The sequence below is a fragment of the Ailuropoda melanoleuca genome, chromosome 4 (genome assembly GCF_002007445.2).
Source record: "Ailuropoda melanoleuca isolate Jingjing chromosome 4, ASM200744v2, whole genome shotgun sequence".
Lineage (NCBI taxonomy): Eukaryota > Metazoa > Chordata > Mammalia > Carnivora > Ursidae > Ailuropoda > Ailuropoda melanoleuca.
In genome coordinates this window covers 54,771,387-54,793,172 of record NC_048221.1, presented here as the reverse complement: position 1 = coordinate 54,793,172, position 21,786 = coordinate 54,771,387, and the positions used below count along the sequence as shown (strand labels likewise).

At 53.6% G+C, this 21,786-nt stretch overlaps 1 protein-coding gene across 9 annotated transcripts in view; it reads right to left on the bottom strand.

Moving 5' to 3' along the window:
• Positions 1-6,093: 6,093 nt before the first annotated feature.
• IQSEC1 (IQ motif and Sec7 domain ArfGEF 1) overlaps positions 6,094-21,786 on the bottom strand; it is a 170,104-nt gene continuing 154,411 nt past the window's right edge. For 6 of the 9 annotated variants that reach the window (XM_034658853.1, XM_011222960.3, XM_034658858.1 and 3 more), the window contains 5 exons: positions 20,849-20,948; positions 18,216-18,377; positions 17,265-17,441; positions 11,627-11,676; positions 6,094-10,346 (listed from right to left, as the gene is read on the bottom strand). In XM_034658853.1, coding sequence (XP_034514744.1) covers positions 9,942-10,346; positions 11,627-11,676; positions 17,265-17,441; positions 18,216-18,377; positions 20,849-20,948 — 894 coding nt within the window. In that variant the 3' untranslated portion in view covers positions 6,094-9,941. The remainder of the gene's footprint in view (positions 10,347-11,626; positions 11,677-17,264; positions 17,442-18,215; positions 18,378-20,848; positions 20,949-21,786) is intronic. The other 3 variants (XM_034658857.1, XM_034658854.1, XM_034658856.1) reach the window with 3 other exon arrangements.

Below are 21,786 nucleotides of genomic sequence, written 5' to 3'. Positions count from 1 at the left end.
TTATGAATCTGTTCTCTCCAAATGCTCTAAATATTAGAATACATTTGGTTCTAATAAAAGCTAAAACACAATGATTAAAAGCCTCCAACCACTGCCCCAAGTGTTCCTGGAAGTAGTGAGGAATGCCAGTAGGACTGGTTGGCCTCTCCCCGGCACCCTGGCTCCATGCTGCTTCCCTAGATCTCTTATCTCATTTTGAGCCACTAAATTGTATCGTACATTTCAGCACTAAATTCCGTCTTTGGTCCTAGGTGTTTGTCTATTCATTCAACAAACATTCACAGCAGTTCTGCTTGTGCTGTGTGTTGAGATGACAGCAGGGTGCAAGAGCCACCACTATTCTGACCTGGTGACATCTGCTGTTTCAAAGTGATCACACCATTGAATTTATAACTACAAGGGATGCATCTCAGAGGGAGTAATGGCTGAACTAAAGTTTGTTGGATGAAGTAGGAGCTAACTGAATGAAGATGGGAGGAAAAGCATCCCGCCTTTGGGGGAAGGGAGAGAACACTTACATAGGCCCAGCCGCAGGAGGAAACAGCTTGTCTGGGCATCTGAAAGGCTGGAGAGCGAGGGGAAAGTGAGGGTTATGTCAGATCACTGAGGCCTCATGAAGGCCTTGTTAAGGATCTTTTTAAAAAAATTTTTAAGATTGTATTTATTTGAGAGAGACAGTTAGCGACAGAGATAACAAGAGGTAGCATGAGCGACGGGGAGAGACAGAGGGTGAAGGAGAGGCAGGCTCCCCTCTGAACCGGGAGCCAGATGTGGGGCTCAATCCCAAGACCCTGGGATCATGACCTGAGCCAAAGGCAGATGCTTCACCGACTGAGCCAGCCAGGCACCCTGGAAACAGTGTTTCAAGAAGGAATATGTGTGAAGAGTATTGAAAGCTGCCCAGAGGTCAAATAAAATGAGGGCTAAGGAGAAGGAGTTAAGATGGCGGAGGAGTAGGGGAGCCCTTTTTCACCCAGTCCCCTAAGTCGAGCTGGATAGGTACCAGACCAGCCTGAACATCCACGGAATCAGCCTGAGACACAGGAAGATACATCTGGATCTCTACAAATGAACATCTCCAGTGCTGAGTATTGAGGTACAAAGCAGGGAGCCGTGAAAACATGCACAGATATCGGAAGATAAATGGAAGGGGGAGGGAGCCGCCGCGTTTGGGCACTGGGAAGCAGTAGCCACCTGCCCCAGGGAGCGGGCGGACTGCGGACGGACGGCACCCGCGAGAAAACAGACCGTGAGCGGGGAGTGCGCGCCACCAGGCATCTCACGGAGCTCCGGTGTGCTCACTGGATCCAGACTGAGACCAGGAGCTCCGGGAGCTTGCGGGGGCGGCTGGTGGTTGGTGGCATTAGAAACTCAAAGGACAGAGACGCGCCGGCCCTGGAAGTGAGGGCTGGGACGCCGGCTGTGGGGCGCACATCCCGGGACGCTGCAGGGTTGAGCAGCACCAACAGAAACAGAGTTAAAGTGGCCAGAACATCAGTGGAGAACAGGCCGCAATCCCTCTGTTCTGTGACAGAGGCTGAGATTCGGCCGCTGCTGCTCTGACTCTCAGAAGAGGCACAGCAGACCACCAGGGAAAGCCGCCAGAGAACAAAAGCCTGGAAATACCGGCTCACAGTGTGCCCATCCCCATCCCCCTCGCAGGGGACACGGAGACTCTACCCAAACAGGGTTGCCTGAGTATCGGCGTGGCAGGCCCCTCCCCCAGAAGGCAGGCGGAAAAATCAAGAAGCCCACATCCCTAAGATCCCTATAAAACAAGGGCACACGGCCTGGGTCCTGGTCAATAATTTGGGCTCTGGGGGCGCCTGGGTGGCACAGTTGTTAAGCATCTGCCTTCAGCTCAGGGTGTGATCCCAGCATTCTGGGATCGAGCCCCACATCAGGCTTCTCCGCTAGGAGCCTGCTTCTTCCTCCCACTCCCCCTGCTTGTGTTCCCTCTCTCGCTGGCTGTCTCTCTCTGTCAAATAAATAAATAAAATCTTTAAAAAAAAATAATTTGGGCTCTGGACAACCCCGCAACCTCTCCTCATCAGAATGACGAGAAGGAGAAGTCCCCCCCAGCAAAGAAAAGGCAATGAGTCTGTGGCCTCTGCCACAGAACTAATGGATATAGATATAACCAAAGTATCAGAAATGGAATTCAGAGTAACAATGGTCAAGATGATGTGTAGACTTGGGGGCGCCTGGGTGGTACAGCGGTTGGGCTCACGCTCAGGGCGTGATCCCGGCGTTATGGGATCGAGCCCCACATCAGGATCCTCTGCTATGAGCCTGCTTCTTCCTTTCTCACTCCCCCTGCTTGTGTTCCCTCTCTCGCTGGCTGTCTCTATCTCTGTCAAATAAATAAAAATAAAAATCTTAAAAAAAAAAGATGATGTGTAGACTGAAAAAAGTATTAACGAAAATGTTAATGAGAATATAGAAACTCTATGGGCGGAAATGAGAGTGAACCTGGCAGAAATTAAAAATTCTATGAGCCAAATGCAGTCAAAACTAGAGGCTCTGATGGCCAGGGTGAATTGAGGGAGAAGAACGTATAGCGAATTGGAGGATGGGTTAGTAGAAGAGAAAACTAAAATAGAATCTGGACTCAAAAAAATCCCCGCTCAGGAATGTAGGTTACGGGAGATTACTGACTCAATGAAACGTTCCAATGTCAGAATCATCAGCATCCCCGNGTCAGAATCATCGGCATCCCTGAAGGGGTGGAGAAAAACAGAGGTCTAGAAGAGATATTTGAACAAATTGTAGCTGAAAACTTCCCTAATCTAGCAAGGGAAACAAGCATTCGTGTCCAAGAGGCAGAGAGGACCCCATCCAAGCTCAACCAGGACAAACCTACGCCATGTCACGTCATAGTGCAATTCGCAAATAATAGATCCAAGGATACAGTATTGAAAGCGGCCAGGGCAAAGAAATTTTTCACGTACCAAGGCAAAGGCATCAGAATTACGTCAGACCTGGAATAAGAGAAAGGGTTGGGGGGGCATTTTTAAAGCTCTTTCAGAGAAAAACATGCAGCCAAGGATCCTTTATCCAGCAAGGCTGTCATTCAGAATTGATGGAGAAATAAAGACTCTCCAGAATCGCCAGTCATTGACCAATTTCATAACCACGAAACCAGCCCTACAGGAGATATTAAGGGGGGTTCCATAAAGGTAAAAAGGCCCCAAGAGTATACAGAACAGAAAGTCACAATCTATAAAAACAAAGACTTTACTGGCAACATGGCATCATTACAATCATATCTCTCAATAATCAGTCTCAATGTAAATGGCTTAAATGCTCCCAGAAAATGCCACAGGGTTGCAGATTGGATAAAAAGACATGACCCATCCATTTGCTGTCTACAAGAGACTCATTTTGAACCTAAAGATACATTCAGACTGAAAGTAAAGGGATGGAATACCATCTTTCACGCCAATGGACCTCAAAAGAAAGCTGGGGTAACAATTCTCCTATCAGACAGATTGGTTTTTAAACTAAAGACTATAGTTAGAGACACAGAAGGGCACTATATTATTCTTAAAGGATGTATCCAACAAGTGGATATGACAATTATAAATATATATGCCCCCAACAGGGGAGCAGCAAGATACACAAGCCAACTCTTAACCAGAATAAAGAGACATATAGATAAAAATACNTAATAGTAGGGGACCTCAACACCCCACTATCAGAAATAGACAGAACACCCTGGCAAAAACTAAGCAAAGAATCAAAGGCTTTGAATGCCATACTCGAAGAGTTGGACCTCATAGACATATATAGAACACTACATCCCAAAACCAAAGAATACTCATTCTATTCTAATGCCCATGGAACATTCTCAAGAATAGATCATGCTCTGGGACACAAAACAGGTCTCAGCCAATACCAAAAGATTGAAATTATCCCCTGCATATTCTCAGACCACAACGCTCTGAAATTGGAACTCAACCACAAGGAAAAACCTGGAAGAAACTCAAACACTTGGAGGCTAAGAACCATCCTGCTCAAGAATGACTCGATAAACCAGGAAATCAAAAAACAAATTAAACAATTTATGGAGACCAACGAGAATGAATACACAACGGTCCAAAACCTATGGGATACTGCAAAGGCAGTCCTAAGGGGGAAATACATAGCCATCCAAGCCTCACACAAAAGAACAGAAAAATCTAAAATGCAGTTTTTATATTCTCACCTCGAGAAGCTGGAACAGCAACAGAGGGACAGGCCTAATCCACTCACGAGGAAGCAGTTGACCAAAATTAGAGCAGAAATCAATGAATTAGAAANAAACAACAATTGTTGGAGAGGATGTGGAGAAAGGGGATCCCTCCTACATTGTTGGTGGGAATGCAAGTTGGTACAGCCACTCTGGAAAACAGTGTGGAGGTCCCTTAAAAAGTTAAAAATTGAACTACCCTATGACCCAGCCATTGCACTACTGGGTGTTTACCCCAAAGATACAGACGTAGTAAAGAGAAGGGCCATATGCACCCCAATGTTCATAGCTGCATTGTCCACAATAGCCAAATCATGGAAGGAGCCGAGATGCCCTTCAACAGATGACTGGATTAAGAAGCTGTGGTCCATATATACAATGGAATATTACTCAGCTATCAGAAAGAACGAATTCTCAACATTTGCTGCAACATGGACGGCACTCGAGGAGATAATGCTACGTGACATAAGTCAAGCAGAGAAAGACACTTATCATATGATTTCTCTCATCTATGGAACATAAGAACTAGGAAGATTGGTAGGGGAAGAAAGGAGGGCAAGTATTGCATGGTGCACTGGGTGTTATACGCAACTAATGAATCATCGAACTTTACATCAGAAACCAGGGATGTACTGTATGGTGACTAACATAATAAAAAACCACTAAAATAAAAAAAAATGAGGGCTAAAAACGTGCAGCGTGTGGGGGCTGGAAATGGCCAGTGTGAACCACTCTTGTAGAAGTCTGGCTATGTCATGTGCGTCCCCAGCCAGGATTCTCAATGTCAACGGTAGCAAAGGGCCGGGCAAAGAGGCTTCCATAAATTTTTGATGGTGGTGGTGATTCACACAAGCTAAGATCGCCCAGTGGGTTTGCTGGGCCCTCCCCCCTCCCCCTTGCAACCATCAGTTCATTTTCAGATGCATTTTGACAAGACCAGTCCTGTGCGGGTCACCGGACACAGAGAAGCGGATCAGATGCAGCCCTGGCCCCCAAGGAGCCCACAATCTGGTCGGGGAGACAAAGGCAAAACCCATAGAATCGGCACTTCCACACGCTGGCTTAGCAGCTTTCCTACACCAAGCGGCCGTGAGCGCAGCCCATGCGGACTCAGACACAAAACTACAGTGAAGTGTTTCGGGGAATTTCAATAACCAGCTTCACACTCCTGAAGGGCCTCGGAGTGGCCTGGAAAAGGAATGGCTGCCCAGCTGCAGAAATCTGAGAACCTCTTTGGATCCCAAGTCACTTCTCTATGAGGGGTGGGCCACACCTCATTTTGGTCACTAAAATTTACCTTTGTTGTGCTCCACGCATTAGATCTACCAGTTTCACTTCACTTTACGGTACAAGATGGAAACCTGAAGGCAGTATTCTCTGGCGCTGAATTTGGTTCCGGGAAAGGAGAAATCGTACAAGCCCATCATGTTCTCACAGGCGAACCAGAACTCACCTTCCTGGTTTCTGCACATCGCGTTCACCATCTCCTGGAAACACGGGCTGCTTTGACCTCGTAAAATCATCTCTCCTCCAGCATCTGGGGACCAGCTGTCCCCATGGCATTCCCAGTTCACCTCAACACTCCAAAGAAGCCAGCTCCTCTCTCACTCAATGGAACCACCAAATTTGTTGGAAGTTGCCAGAAATTATAAATCCCTTTGAAAACTTGCATCCGTGCCTATGCTGTGACGCGTACCTTTAAGTCTTACGGCAGCACCCTTGATTAAAGTCAGTCCCGTGTCTTCCAGGGAAGCTACCGCCCCCCCAATGGTCATGACAAGGATGGGGCCAAGCGCTCCGCTGGAGAGCTCTCGGTGTCCACAGGGAAACAGCGGGACTTTTCAGAAAAAGTAAAAACCCGAGAGTTTTAAAGGATTTATTTGATTTCTCCACATGATCACAGCTATGGTTTTACATCAACAGAGTCTGTTACTACTCACAAACAGAAAAGCACCCCTTTCCTGCCCAAAGTTACACAGCGGGTGCGGGTGCCGGGCCTCTTGGGAGCGAGGTGTCTCTCGACGTCTGTGAACGGTCTGCATTCAAGACCTGATGCTAATCGTTTAAAACAACTAGAAGGTGAACGACAGTTCCCAGGAGGAGACGGTCCCGTGTGGGACCTCGATGTGGCCGCCGTGACGCTAAGGTGCGCGCCCGCCGGGTAAGGGGTACATGGCTCCTCCCGCCTGTCCCTTTTCACCACCCCCACTTCACACCGATCTGCTTCGCCATCGGTTTCCTTGGTTATTGTGGTTACAGAATCGCTCCGTTTCCGGGCAGGAAGGGTAATGACATTTTACAACGGAACCGTAAGATGCATGCTTACCTCTGCAGACACAGCTTCGTACGGAAGGCTGAGTCGACACCTAGGGTCATGTTTAAGTATCTGCTGACTGTTTTGGCAGCTCATTTTAAAGGAAGACAAGAGGCTTCTGCCGCATGCAGCGCGGGATGGAAAAATCGCTCTACACTGAGACTGAAGACATTTTTAAGCAAGATGTGCACATCATATTAGGATGAACTTTATTTTTACATTGTTGTACAATTCATTTGTAAACTTAAAAAAAATACAAATACATGATTTAATTGTTGTCCCAGAAAAGATTTTTGTGATGCTATCAGCCGCTTCCGCTACGGGTCTCCTGATCCTGTCAGAAATTGTTGTTTGATTGGAACAATTTGTGCGACTTGAGAAAAACGTCCCAAGTGTGTCCTGACAGTGGCAAAGGATGACACACACAGCCTGCAGTGCTCAGCCTCCCGCCACCTGTCCCGGGTTGGGGGGTGGACGACAGGCCCCCACAGCTGCGACTCTGTGGCAGGCTGGGGTCTAGAAAGAACAGTTCCGTGAAAGCAACACTAGGGAGGGGGGCGCATAGCAATTTGTCAGAAGCTTTTGCTGCCCAAACGAGACTTGGGCAGCGTGGCTCTAGCCTCCTTAATAGAACAAGGTACCTTCTGGAAGCACTTCCCATGATAAGTTTGTAACTACAACACAAAGAGTGAGGCAACCCCACTGACCTGAGCCCGACACAGTGTGAAGTTGGAAACATGGGGAGAAACAGAATTTGTTCAAGAAGCCCCCTTTCGCTAGATCCGGCCTTGTGACACCCCAACAAAGCTTCAAGACACACAGAAGGCAGCTTTGGAGGGGAGGGTTCTGAACGGCCTGTGGAGCATGAAGGACGGCGATGGAGCCCCCCCCTCCCCCCGCCACCGCCATCACTGGCTTTGCCACCTGTTCTTTTTCATGAGTGGTCGTCCCTTCGGAAAGGGCAATCTGGTGCCAAACAGCCTGTATCTTTTCTGGAACAACCTCGAGTTTACAGTTAGACTCTACTATTGGTTCAGAGGGTGAAGAAAAGCCGACATATTTCATATGTTATCACTTTACTTCAACTATTTGTCAATAGTAACACTGATATAGTTTGCAAATACACAATACATAGAGTGTGGCCTTGCACGACTGACGCCGGGTGGCATGCAGTACAACTCGACTTTTCCTAGTCAGAACAACATCCTTTAAACTGCAAGACAGAGAATGCCTCGGGGAGCCTGACTCTGCAGGAAAACCAAAGAATTTAGGAGCCAGCGGGAGCGGGGAGCCTCCCGCCAGCCTGGCCTGGACCAAATCAGACACACCCGTGCTCTTTACTTCTCTCCTTCCAGGCAGATGCCCGGGAGAGAAACACGACACCGATGGGAAGATAAAGGTGGGCAGGTTAAAGTCACACTTCTTCCAAAAAAAAAAAAAAAAAAAGGCTAACTCTAGATTGCTGTATTTGCTTTCTGTGGAGATTAACAAAGTGCTCGGTTTGCAGATTTGCTGGTATGGTGGCCTTGATGATATGACAAAGGGGTGGGTGGGGAGGGAAATGGGCAGGACCCCTCCCCCGGCTGGCCGGCCAGGTGGGCTCCCCTCGGTCGTCCTGCCGTCTGGCCACGGCGCGCCACGCCATCCACGGAGCGCGGAGCCCGCGGCCCGCAGAGTCCCGCACTAGCTTCGCCCTTTCTGAAAGGGCTCTCCGCCGGGGCAGGGGCCGTGGGGCAGTCCTCGGGTCCCACGGCTTAGGAGCACAGCACTGGCGGCTGCAGTGACTCGAAAGGCTGAAACTACAAAGTACGGCCCGTGGGTGACTCGGTCACAGAACCGGACGCGTGCGGCGCCCAGGCCCGGGGGAGCAGATGGTGTCACCACAACACGGAAGCGACAAGAGCACAGCTGAGAGTCATGTGATGCCCTGGCAGCTAACTGGACCATGAGAAGGCAGCGGGGGCTTCGCTGGCGAGGGCCGGCACTTGTCGGCCGGGGTCAGAGGGGCCACGGTGATGACACGGGGGGTTGGGCTAGCACATGACCACATGGAATCACGATCACGGCTACCACTCAGAAAACAAAATGGGAAACACACACACCGCCCTGGGTTTCTACATGCTAGAATCAGCCTTCGGGCTCAGAGCGGTTCCCGGCTGGAAACTCGCTCCGGGGCTTGTGCCTGTTGCGGTTGGAGACAGGATGATTAAGTTATGGTGTTGGGGAGACGAGGATGGGAGCTGGCCGTTTTCATGTTGGAGATGAACACTTCTGCCGTGGATGGGTGCCCCCCCCCTCGGAGGACTCTGAATGAGTGTGCATTAAATCATATGCATATAAAAGAAATATGGATCATGGAAATTCACAGTTATCGCAGCCATTAAAGTGTCTAAGAATCTGTGTAACCAATACCCTCAGACAACCAGTTCCTAACTAGTTGTCCCGAGTTGCTACTGTAGAGTTCACTGCAGTTTTACCTATTTGCTTACCTGAAATAACAGAGCAGTTATAATACTGAGTACTTATGATAGTTCTCTGTTAATAAAATAAGGATTTATACAAAGCGATATTGGACTTTTTAAACAGTTAGATGCTATGTTACTTGGCACAGTTAGTAATGATCGCGTAAAGATTTTAGCCAGTCCTGGAGGGACTTCTCTTTTTATGAAAATATGGAAGTATCTGAATTTGTTCCTAGCATTCATGTTTTTGGTTTACTCTCTCTCACACATTCACGTAAGGTACTGTCTTCCTATCAGATAAGTGGAGCTCCTTGTAAAGTCTATATTGCTAATTTTGTGGACTGAGACGTTTCCTTTCACACACAAATACTACCTATACAGTATATATATATATATTTATATATTTATATATTTATATTATATAAAGTTTACTTACGTTATTTTCATCAACCATATCAGGTCTACTTAATTTTTTGCCCATTGTCAATAAAAGAGCAATAAATGCAGCAAGTTTGGGGGTCTTTTTTGTTTTGTTTTGTTCTGTCTCTGGTTTTTGTGTCTCGTTTCTTCTTTTCCTAGGCTGGGTTTTCATATGCGTGTACAATTAGGGAGCAGCTGAGGGCTGCTTTGGGGTGGGGGGCAGTTCAACATCTACGTGGCCGGGGGCACCGTTTTCAAGGCTGATGGTGGCCGAGGCCCACCCCTGGGGTTGAAGTGGATGGAACCCGGGACACCCACGCTAAGTGCGATCAGGAGCTTTGTTCCCTACAACGCAAGCCTCGTGGGCTCAGGGGGCTCCATCCAGGCCGTGGGGAGTAGAGGGGAGAGGTGGAAACAGAAGTGCCCTGGGTCTGGTCTGAGGCTGGCCGCCCCTGGGCATGACTCTGTGTGGTGTGCAGTTGTTCCAGGGAGTCTGGGACCCTGCCCAGGCTGTCTACACAATTGTGCTGATGACGCTGGGTTTGGCCTTGCTGCTGGTGGGGGGCGGTGGGGCGGGGGGCTGCCCATGGTGGTGCGCTGCATGGCCCGGGTGGCTCGGGTGGCCGGCATGGGCCGAGGGCAGCGGTGGGTGGCTGTGCACATGGGCCCCGTAGGGCGGGTGCCCCCCGTGGGGGCCGTGGTGGTACTGGTGTGCGTGCTGCATGTGCTGGGGGGGATGGTAGTGGTGGTGGTGGTGGTAGGGGGGCGGGTGGGCCTGGGGAGGGGGTTTCCCTCTCTTACTCCCAAATAAGGAGCCCAGGAGGGAGGATGAATTAGGCATAGTCTGGTGTGGGCGAGATGGACACTCTCGTGTTGATGCAGCTCTCCGGCGCATGTGAGGACTGCTAATGATGGACCCCTAAAAAGGAAATTCATAGAAATCAAAATTAAAAGACCTCAAAGCACTTATGTCAGAATGATTTTTTTTTTTTTAAATGTAAAAAGTTCACCCACTGACTGCTAAGCCTTAGTTCAACTCACTGGCTGCAGAGGGCGGGGCTGGGTGAGGCTGGGTTAGCCTCACCTCCACTCATGCTACTGGGGGCCGGCAGGGACTCGGAAGTGGCCTTCCACTGAGAGACGTGGGGATGGGGTAGGGCATGAGGGGCCCTCCTGTCTGGTCAAAGCAGCAGCAGCAGCACAAGTGTGACTTCTGCTCTCGTCCTGACACGGAAGGCGGCCTGAGCTTTCGGATCAGAACGACTGGCCTGGGGGTGCCTGTGAGCGGTGTGTGCAGAGTGGACCGGGGTGGGCTGGTGTGCATGAAGGACCCCGTTCCTGCTGAGATTGCACCCTATGTTCTCCTGGGTCTTCTCCACGGGTGCGAGGGCATTTGCTCTACCTGCGTGGGCCCCGAGGTTTCTGGGAAGCTGGCGGTAGGGGCAGGAGGGGCTCAGGGGAACCTTGTTCTGGGTGGGGGCTGCCTAGGCATTTCACTGCAGCTACCTACTGCAAACCAAACAAGGAAAAAGAAGGAAACAAAAAGGTCTGCAAGCTGAGGTTAAGATGTGAACGGTAATATCGAGATGGCTGGAAGATGAATGAAATCTCATGAAATCCACACTGAGTTTTTCTTTCTCTCACGGCTCTCCTCCCCCGAGCTAGCTACGCAAGGCCACGGTGCCCTGACTGCAGACACACAGCAATTGAAACTCCAGGAAGGAAGCGATGGGGATGGCGGAGCATGGAAGTCAAGAGATTGGCAACCCCCCCCAGGACAGCGTTGGTGGAGTGTGCATGGGCGCCCGGCGGCGGTGCCTCCCACCCTAAGGTGCCGGCAGGCGGGGACCCCGGGGCTGGGTGGGGGAGTGCCGGGAAGCTGGGATGTTAACCATGCTCGGGGCCACCGGGGCCAGGGTTAAGCAGGAACTAAAACACAGAATCCAGAACCAACCCCCCTATGGGTCCGGCCCCAACAAGCGGTGAGAGGCATGGACGATTCTAGGCGGGAGAAGCTGGCATGCACTTGGGGCTGCTGCAGGCATGGGGTCGGGGCGTGTCTGCGCCTCTGTGCAGTAAGGGAAGGAAGAGCAAAACAAAACAAAACGAAAACGAGAAAAAAAAAAGACAACAGATATAAACCAAGGATTGGGGAGGCAACACACGACAGCCGGCTGGACGTAGGCGCTTCCTACTTACTTCCACATTGCTCTCTAGCGATCCCGCACTGCTGCGACGCCCTCGCTTCCCTGCCCAGAACATGCAATACCAGAGGTTAGACACGGACACGAGGCCGGGCCGCCGCCGCTGCGGGCCCTGAGCTGCCGCCAGCGCCGCGCGGGCCGGGTGGGGGTCAGAGGACGGGCTCCGCACGGAAGCCGGCGGCAGGGCAGTAACGAGTTAAAAAAAAGGGGGGGGGGTTTAAAGAAAAAAAATTCTTTTTCAAACAGCCCTAACTTCATACCCCTTCTCCTAGACTGGCGGTCTGTTGGGGGGAGGGGGTGCCTCCAGGTGGGCTGAGGCATGTGCACGGGTGGGGCCCCAGCCGCCTGCCAACAGGGGACGACGGGACAGGGGCAGCTTCTCCAATGGCTCAAAACAAACAAAACAAGGTCCTGCAGAGCCCTGATGTTCCGTGGATTTCATATACATATGTATATGCATGTTCCTACATACATACACATCGCCCCCCTCGCAGGCAGGGTGGGGCTGATGGTTAGGAGGAAACTAAATTGGCGTCCTGTCTTTTCCTCCTGGGTGGCTCAAATGTGCCTGTGCCTCTGGAGTCTGTTTGGTTTGTGCAGTGCCCTGGCCAGGGGCAGGAGACAGGGTCAGGGGCTGCTGGGAGGGCCCAGGGTCCTGCTTCCCTTCTGTGGGCACCACGCCCTGGGATGCTACAAGCATTCCCTCAGTTGTGAGTGCTCCCTGCCAAGGTTTTGTAATATTCCCAGCACATGGCGCATAGTAGGCGCTCAATATACATTGACCATGTCAGAGGAAGGCTGTGTCTTCTTGGTTCTGGATGCCCAGGGCTCATCCCGGCCTCCGCAGTCCCTCGGGAGGCCGTCTCCACGGATTTCTGCAGAACGCTGAGGATGGCAGGAATGGTGGGTGCCCAAGCTTTGGGGTCTGGTCTCCGACCCACTCTCAGGAAGGCAGATGGGAAGAGGGAACAGAGAAGGGGCCTCCCACTTGATGTTCTGTAGGCTTCCATCTGTGCAGCTCTGCCCATAAGCCAAGCACGTTTGTTCTCGGTCAAGCCCCATGGCAATGAAGGACAGGAACCCATGCCAAGGAGGAGACGGACGCTCTGGTTGGTGGCCTGACTGGTCCAATTCCCACAGTGAGCAGGATTCACGCCCAGGTCTGCCTGTCCACCCCGGGGGTGGGAAGCTTGGCCATGCTGCCTTCTGAGCTGAACGCAGGCCGAGCCTAGGAGCCTGGAAGATGGAAAGATTGCTACCTGCCTCTCTGTGGCCCACACCCTGGCCATGTGCTGGGTGGAGAGAATGGGTCTGTGGGTCCTTCAGGTCTCACCATGGCATCCGAGCGTACTGGCTCCTAGAGCCAACCAGGGCCAGAATCAGGAACCATGTCTGGAAGGGGCCCCCAGCATGGCTCTTCACAGTCTTCCGCTGCTTCTCAGTGTCGGCACAGGACACAGCAAGGGCTCTCGACCCAAGGTCTTGCCCTGTGGCCCTTAACAATGCTGGAGGCTGAGCCGGTATTGCTCTGGACACTGTGTCTGGGACACAGCCTTGATCCTGGGCATACAACAGCAGACTTGGGGGACAGCTGGTCCCTTTGCTTTGTCTGCCAACCCCCAAACCTGAGTTCCAGCTGGGAGCTTGCTTGACTCTGGGAGCAAGCTCTGAGAGGGCCTCAGAGCTCGCTCAGGACAGGGCCACATAGAAGATCAGGGCAAGAGGGTTTTCAACCAGTTTCTGAGGACCAGGGAGAACCAAATAGGATGTGGCCCTTATTCCCAGCTGGAAGAAAGATGACGGTCACGTATCCTCATCTTTCAGCTGGTATGAGAGGAGGGGCTGACCTTCTTCCCTTCCTGCTTTTTGTCTCAAAGCAGTGGTCCAGAGACAGGGAACAAGAGGAGGCCCTTTGGCTGGACAGGTGACTCCACCTGGTGCTCCTTCGATTCTTTACCTCGGTTTCTGCATCTGTGAAATGGGTACGCCCCTTCTTCCGAGTGGGCTGGACATGAGCATCAGACACTCAGGATATCGTGGCACCATGTAGAAATGCCAAGAGTCAGGTCTCTGCTGTCTTCGGGATTTTAAAGTCAGCTCTCTAGCCCCTCTAAGCCTAGAGGACTCCCCTGACTGAAAACCAGGGACAGAGGAAGGCCAGCCCACCCCCCACCCCCTGCTAGTGCCCAGCAACGTCTTCCAGCCGGCCTGCTTCTCCCCGTGGGACTTAAGCCAGGCCTGGAGCTAGATTTGAGGGCTCCACATGGTATCTGGTCTGAAGCAGAACTAAACCCTCTCCCTGTTCCTCCTCTGCCCCATGTGCACCAGGCCTTAGGGCAGTTTTATCTTGGATGTCTTTGTGTGACATTAAGCTTCTTAGAACTCATCTTTTCAACTTCTGCAATCGGCATGAGATGTGGGGTATCCCTACAGGAGCTCTCCGCAGTCCAGTCCCAGAGCCCCGTACTCACAGGCACACCCCAGACACCCGCTCACTGCAGACCCGTGTCCAGGGGTGTGCACACAGGCACACACTATGTACGAATGGAGCTGAAGTGCTCCCGGACAGTGGCTCTCACCCATGCATCCACGCTATCCCTCACCTGCACCGGACTCCAGGTGGCCTCCCTCTCTCTTGGGATCTTGCACCAGCCACAGGGGAGCCCCACCCCACCCAGCGCCTCTGCGAAAGCCAGATCAGGCCCTGCCAGGCCAACCAGGGCCAGGATCAGGAACCGTATCCAGAAGCGGCTCCCAGCCACAGCCTTCCCTTGCTTCTCGGTGTCGGCACAGGACGCAGCAAGGGCTCTCGACCCAGGGTCTCACCCTGTGGCCCTTAACAATGCTGGTGGCTGAGCTGATGCTGCTTTGGACACTGGCCACCAGGAGCCCCCAACTCTCCCCTGAGAGGGCTGCCTTGGTACAGGACATGGCATGTCTCCAGCTAAGCCCCAGAGCAATAACAGGGGCAGGTGGGTCCTATGGCCTCTGGGAGACATCCTCTTTCTGCAGACTGGTGTTGAGTAGCTTGACTGGGAAGGGCAGGAGAACATGGGGGTCTTGGGCACAGTGTCCACCATGACTTGACTGATCTGGGCCAGGGGCTAAGGCCCAGTCACACCTGTGTCCCTGGTTCTCGTAGGTCCTTCATCTCAGGCCAGCAGGACTCTGGTGCCACTGAAATGAACACAGGGTCCCGGGCGATGGAAGACCATATGGAGAGTATTGGGTGGGGCCTCGCGGCTCGGGCCCCTCCCTTTACCTCTCAGAACATCAGGGGCTCCTGGAGGTCTCCCTGTGGGTCAGACCGCAACTGCCTCCAGGGTCTCCAAAGTCTCGGCCTGAGGTGTGTCTTCTCCTGGGATGATGTGTGATCGCAGGTCTGGGGCAGCTGCTCCCGGAGTGGGGACATGTCAACCGCTGAGTGCTAGCTTGCCCGAGGGGAGACGGTGCCCCTGAGGCCTTGCCTCTTCTCCACAAGCTCACCTTGGTGAGGGACATGGTGGGTAGAGTGACACTGCCTCTGGAGAGCGGCACCCCGACCCAGTCCAGGGCATGGAATTCCTTGTCTCCAGCCACCGAGCCCAGCATCTTCCGGGATGGCTGCCGACACCGGCCAGTCTCCCTCTAGAGGTCCCAGGTGGCCCATTCCTAGTCTGGGGCCGTGGCAGCCGCCAGCACTCCAACACCCCCTGCCTCGCCCTCCAAGCTTCCTGGGTATCGGGGGCTTCGTCCCTGGGGATTCTTTTCATTGTCTCCTGGGAAGACTCCATCCCTAGAGTTTTTCTTAGCTCAGAATGCCCAAATGACAGTGGCAACAGGAACAGTAAGTGGAAAGCAGCCAAACCTCAGAGCTCTGTCTCTCACGTGGCCATGGGCCTGGGCCTGGGCCTGGGCTCTCCCTGACCCCCAGGACCTGGAACAGGTGTGGCTGGCCACGAGGGCCATGCAGGCCATGGTGGGAGCCTCAGTTTCAACAGAGCCACAGTTACCCGAGGGGCTGGACAAGACCCCTCAGCCCTCCGGGCGCTGCGTCAGGGAACAGAGAGGCCAGGGCTTACCCACTGCACAAACTCAAACAGAGGCTCCAGGCCCCAGCCTGCAGAGGCCCAGAACCGCCCAATTATGTTTAGCTGGGTTTAACAAGCCATAGGGAAAACCAGTGGTTCTCAACCAGGGGCAGTTTTGCCAACGATGGGTGATTTTTGCCCCCCACTCCCCCGCACCAGAGGAGACCTGGAAATTTCTGGAGGCATTACTGACTGTTGTGACTGGGGGAGGTATTCCTGGCATCTCGTGGCTACAGGCCAGGGGTCTGCTAAACATCCCGCAGTGTGCAGGACAGCCCCCCACAGCACTAACATCAGGAGTGCTGGGGTTGAGAAACTCTGGGTTAACCCTCATGCTGGCAATGGATTTCTGATTTTTACTATGGAAAAAAAAATATGACAAGACAAAAAAAGCAAAATGAAAAAAATCCAACTTAAAAAAAAAAAGGAAGAGAAGAAAAAACAAAAAGGAAAAAAACAAATTTCTGGGCAATGAATAAGCCGCGGGGAGGCAGCACTGCTGGTGGGGCCGGGGTGGGATGGGTTCCTGGGCAGGCTATCGTAGCAGGGCCCAGAGCTGGCCACAGGGTAGTGCCTGAGGCAAGGTGGGCTGGGTGAGCCCCTGGGAGGGGAAGGGCCCAATCTCGGCCTGACGGGGTCTTCTCCAACCAACCAGGGCCTATAATCAGGCTCCTAGAGCCTGGAGCAAACTTTGTTCCACTGTAGCCCTAGCCTCCTCCCAGAAGCTGCCTGGCTAGACAGGACTGGGGGGCGGGGGGCTGTCACTCCACGGCTCCTCTGACAGCGTTGCAGGCCAAGCAGGCTGGAGCAACGCTCACGGGCGGCTGGCCCCAGCTCAGAGGACCTGGCCAGGTGAGGGCTGCCACAGCGGCTCCCTGATGCTCTTGGCGCACCCCCTGCCCTGGGAAATCTGGGAGGCTTGAAGAGATGCTGCTTGCTTGGGTGTTTAGAGGCTGGCAGCAAATAAACACACACAGAAACAAAGAAACAACAACAAAAATCACAGTTCTGCCAGGCGGCCGACATCCCAGGGGCAGCCGCAGCCACCACCTCTGGGCTGGATGGGGGCCTGGGTGTCCCAGGAAGGGAGACCTCTGTGAGGGAAGCAAGACCAGGGACAGCGGGAGAAGGGGTCTCCAGACACAGTTTAGAGGGCTTCACTCCATTTCATTCATCAGCATAAAACACAGGGACACGGCAGCACAGAGGACAAGGGACACATCCATCAGCGGGGCCTGGCTCGCTCTGTGTGAGAGCAGTTTCCAGAAAATAAATAAAAGAATAAACGAAACCCCTAGAAGGAGAAAGGGAGAATGGGGGTAATCTTCTGGCTGTTCTGCCTCAACAAGCGGGTCCTGTTTCCTCTGGCCTTCAGGGGACGCCCGCTCTGCGTAGTCAGATGCTGCTACGGTTTGGGGATGGTCACGGGAAAGTGCTCCGTCTGAGCCCTGCCGCCACCGGCCACCACTGCATGCCCTTCCTGGCGCACGATGTGTGCCCCAGCGGCCCGGTCTGAGTCCTGCATGCGCTGGGCTAGGAAGGGGGGCCCGGCCCGGCTCTTACCCGCTTCCGAGAGGTCCCTCAGGGAGCTGCTGAGGGCGCTGCGCTTGAGGCCCTCACCACCCGCGTAGCTGTCGTCCAGGCAGGCCCGGCTCAGCGTCCCGTTGCCCGACTCCTTTTTGAGGCTGGAGCACTGGGACATGCTGGGCCGCACGACGCCCTTCTGCTTCTCAAGCTCAGCTGAAACAGAAGGGGCGAGGGACTGATGAGGGGAGCACAGTCTTGAGGGGACAGTCCGGGATGGGCCTGGAACCTGGGCCCTCTGGGTAGGCTTGGCATTGTGCCCGGCTGCCATCTGCCTGGCATGGGGAGAAGTCGGGGCCCAGGGCTGTCTTGGGAAAGAGAAGGTACGCTGTCTTTCACAAAGGGGAGCCAGAAGGAAATCTTGGAGGGGAGGCTGGAGAGGCAAGGGCCTTGGGGTCTGCAGGGAAGAGTCGCTTTGCCGGCTTGAGGGCCGACAAGGAGACTCACTGGCCCGGGTCCGTGGATAAGCATGGGGTAACCCGGCCTTGCCCTGTGTGTGTCTCCAGGGAGCGAGGCTTGGAGCCAGGAGAGGAAGGGATTATAATCAGCTTTGATGGAACCCAGGGGATGGGCTCAGCTGTGACCCCTCGGTCAGCTGGGCCCTGATGTGGAAGACAAACAAATAGTAACCACACCAAAGTGCAAAGAGCTCAGCTCCAGAGCTCTGGGAACGCTTGTCTCGGGGGATGACCAGGGAACAAGGACCCTCGCAGGACAAGCCATGTGGTCCCACAGGCAGGATGGGCCTGGGCTGCCGAAGCCCCGGCTCTCACAGAGAGGCCTCTGCTGCCCTCCCCTTGCCGCCTCCTCTGGCCCAGGGCAGGTGGGCTGGCCTGTCACAGTGCTGTGGGAAGGACAGGCGAGGCCTCACAGAGTCCCCGGAGATGCTGGGGCTGCTGGCTCCTCCTCCCCAGGGGGCCTGGCACTTACACTCTATCCTGTGCTTCTCCATCTCCTGCACTTCCGCAATGGACTCCCGCAGATCATCGGTGAACTTCTTCCGGTCTTGTGGGTTGGGAGCGTTAAAGTTTATTAACACTTTGATGTCTGCTCCGGGGACAGCAGATGTGAGCCGGATGCCATTGGGGTAGTCTGCAAGGGAGAAGGAGAGAACGCATGGGTCCCTGTGTGATCTCTGCAATCTCCTTTCTGCTCAAGAAAATACTAAGAAGTCTGAGAGCCAGGCTCTCAGAGGATGTGTCCAGCCAGGAAGGAAAGGCATCCACACAGCAGACCACAGGGACTGCCAGGAAATCCCCACCTCCTGACCTGGGTCCGTGTTGTTCCGTCTATAAGTTGGGGGCAGATCTGGCTTCTCTAGGCAGAGGCCAGGGCCCCCATTCTTCCTCAGCCTGAAGGTCATGGAGCCTGGACCCTTCAATTCAAGGTCCTTGGTCACTGCCTGAAGCTGGGGAGACTGGCCAGAGGTGGAGTCCAGGAGGAGTCAGAGGTAGTGTCCCGTGCTGTGTGGGGAGTCTTATCCGGTCACCTCGGACAGTTCTGAGGGTACACTGAGCTCTGTTCTCTGCTAAGGGCCTCCAGACCCTCAGTTCCCTCGGATGCATCATGGGTGCCCCATGCTCAAGGCATTCCACGCCGAGACAGCATCCTTCTGCTCAGACCTGCCTAGTGCCACCTCTGAGCTCATGGGGTCTCTGCGGCTTTGGTCCCCTGGCAGTACCTCTCTCAGTGGGAATTAAGCATCAGTCACCGGGTGTTTACACGTTCTAGGTTCAAGCACCAATCCCACTTTTGCTCAGACCTTGGTCAAGGCTGGGATCTCAGATGCCTAGAGGCCCAAGCGTGTTCCCTAAATGTAGGAAGCAAACCACATAAGACCTCAGGGCAACAGAGCGAGTGGGAGGGGGGCATGCAGCCCAAGACCACTGCCTGGGAATGCGGGCCTAGCAATGCCAAATCCCAGGTTTTAAGAGAAGTCAAAAATAACTAAAAGTTTAACATAAAGATTTAAGTATCAGCTCAATGAATTAAAAAATAAATCTATAAACAGAATATAACATAACTGAGCTGGGACTGACCCATGGCTTCCACTCTGAGAACCGTGGTATGAAGACATGTCCCACAGAAATGTCAGTGTCAGCGCTGGGGCTCCTGCCAGCGCCTTGTGTCCAGGACTGAGGGCTAATAAGCCCTGGGAATCTAAAAATGATGATGGCACAGCTTCTGCCTGAGGATTCAGTCTGGTGGGCCCACTGCTGTGAGCACATGACCACCGCCACTCCTTCCAAGAGGGGGCCTGCCGGTCAGGACGATGTGGGATAGCACTATCCTCCCTGGGGCCGCCTGGTGGAAACCAAGGCAAGGCAGGCTTCCCAGCCTGGGGTGTGGCAGACAGAGCAGAAGGTGGGGGAGATGGTAGGGTCGGCATCCTGGGCTCCTCGGGGGCACAGCAGGTGCCAGTTCCCTTTAGGACAGGGAAGGCATAAAGGGCCCCAAATCCAAGCCCTCAGGCCTCGGGGTTTGGGATGGCCCAGCCAAAGGCCCCTGGTACTTTCTCGACCTGCAGATAGCCAGCTGATCAGATGGTTGTTTGGCAACCTGTCCGAAGAGGACGAGGGCTTCCCTGCTGCTGGAGACACTATGACACTCCACGGGCACAGGCCTCCCCTGGGGTCGGTTCAGAATGGGCAGGGCAGCAGGGCCAAACCCCCACGCTCCCCCTCAGGAGGTCTGGCTCAGCCTGCAGCTCAGGGAATTCCAACAAGGATGGGGCAAAGAGGGAGAGAGGAAAAGGGAAGGGCTTGGGTACTGGAGAAGGACCAGGTCAAAAGAAGAAGTCAGTGGGGGTGTCAGCTCCCCCCCAAAATCCCTAGGCCCCATGGCCCACTCATACCCAGGGGAGACTTTCCAATAGCAGCGAAGAAGAAATCCTGTTTCAGGAGCTGTTCTAAGTACTTCATGTGCATGGACTCAGCTAAGTCTATGAGGCAGGCACTGCTATCACCCCACTTTATAGACAAAGGGAACGGAGCCTGGAGAGGTTGCCCAGCCAGGCCACATAGCCGCTAAGAGCAAGAGCAGCATGCGAACCCCCGCTCTCCGCTCAGGGCTGAGGTCTTGTCCTCCACATCCCCTCCTCGGGCATGACTTCAACCTGTTTGTTCACTTCTGTCTGCCTTTAACCTATACCATTTAACTTGATTTTTTCCCAGCAACATTTTATTGACACAAATGCATTCTGCCCTAAATTAAAAAATCTCACCACCCATAAACAGAAGGAACAGAAAAAGTAAAGGTGATAGCCACATGCACAACATTATTAAATGCTTCCCCGTTACTGCCGCTTATCATACTCCTGGCCTATAAGCTGCTCTCCACTGGTGATGTGGGAACAAGGGCATGCGTGGGAGAGCCACCCTACGGTGCTGTCGTCCTCTGGGAACCAGGCAGAAGGGGAGATCACTGGGGAGCGCAGCGCTTCCTGACTACAGGGCGAGAGCTGTGACACTGTCTCCTGCCACAGGGCGCATGGCCACGCGTGGACGAGGGCTCCAGTGCACGTGCTCATGGCCAGGCCGCAGCAGACCCCCGCACAGACTTACACTGGTTCTCGAAGAGCAGGACCTGCATGCCGTACAGGGAGAAGGACTGTCGGAAGCTGTACGTCACGGAGTTCTTCTTTTTCTGGAAGATCTTGGTAACCTGGGGGTAGCCGGAGAGAGGCTTGAGTCACACAGTCCGCGCTGCCCGGTGCAGCTCTGGGAGCTCAGGATTCTAAGTGGGCCTAACGTGAACCTTTTCAGCAATTCAGATGTCAGGGAGGCCTCTGGGGCAGGAAAGGGCTGCGTGCCCATGCATATCCTGACACGGATGCTGGCTTCTGTTCCTACAAGTACCAGGTGTCATCCGGGCTGGCAAGGACGCCCCTCAAACTAGTACAGAGGTGACGGGTATGCCATCGCACAGGACCCTGAAGGCGCCGGGCCAGGCACTTACGCCCAGGACCCCACCTGAGTGCTGTAACTGCCTGAAAGTTTAATTTTGGAGGAGGAAATGGAGGCTCAGAAGTTTGAAGTGACTTTGCTTGAGGTCGGGGACTCTTAACAAAGGACTTGAAACCCACAGGTCCAGATGCCAACCTCAGTAATCAGAGAGGAGCAGCTGGCTCTCAGGTAGGGATCAGGGACAAGGGCCTCTAGCAAGAAACCTGTGACATGCGGGACAGACAGACACCCAAAGGACAGGTTCGCCTGCTATCTGCAGGGGCATCCTTATCCCCAGTGGCTAGCACCCAGGTCACCTTTTTTTCCGGGCAGGAGCTCCTCAGTTTCCCTTTGGGGAACCCCCTCTCTGCCACCTTCAGTCCACTAGTCCTGGGGGTGGGCAGTGACCCAGGCTTAGCCAATGAGACAGCACCACACCTGCCTGGCCCCCGGGAGTGGCTCGGGCACGGGCCCAGGAAGCAGTGAGACCTTGGCTCGGCCTCTTACAAAGAGAATCCCACTGGTGGCCGGGGATGCAAGGGAGGCGGGGGCAGGAT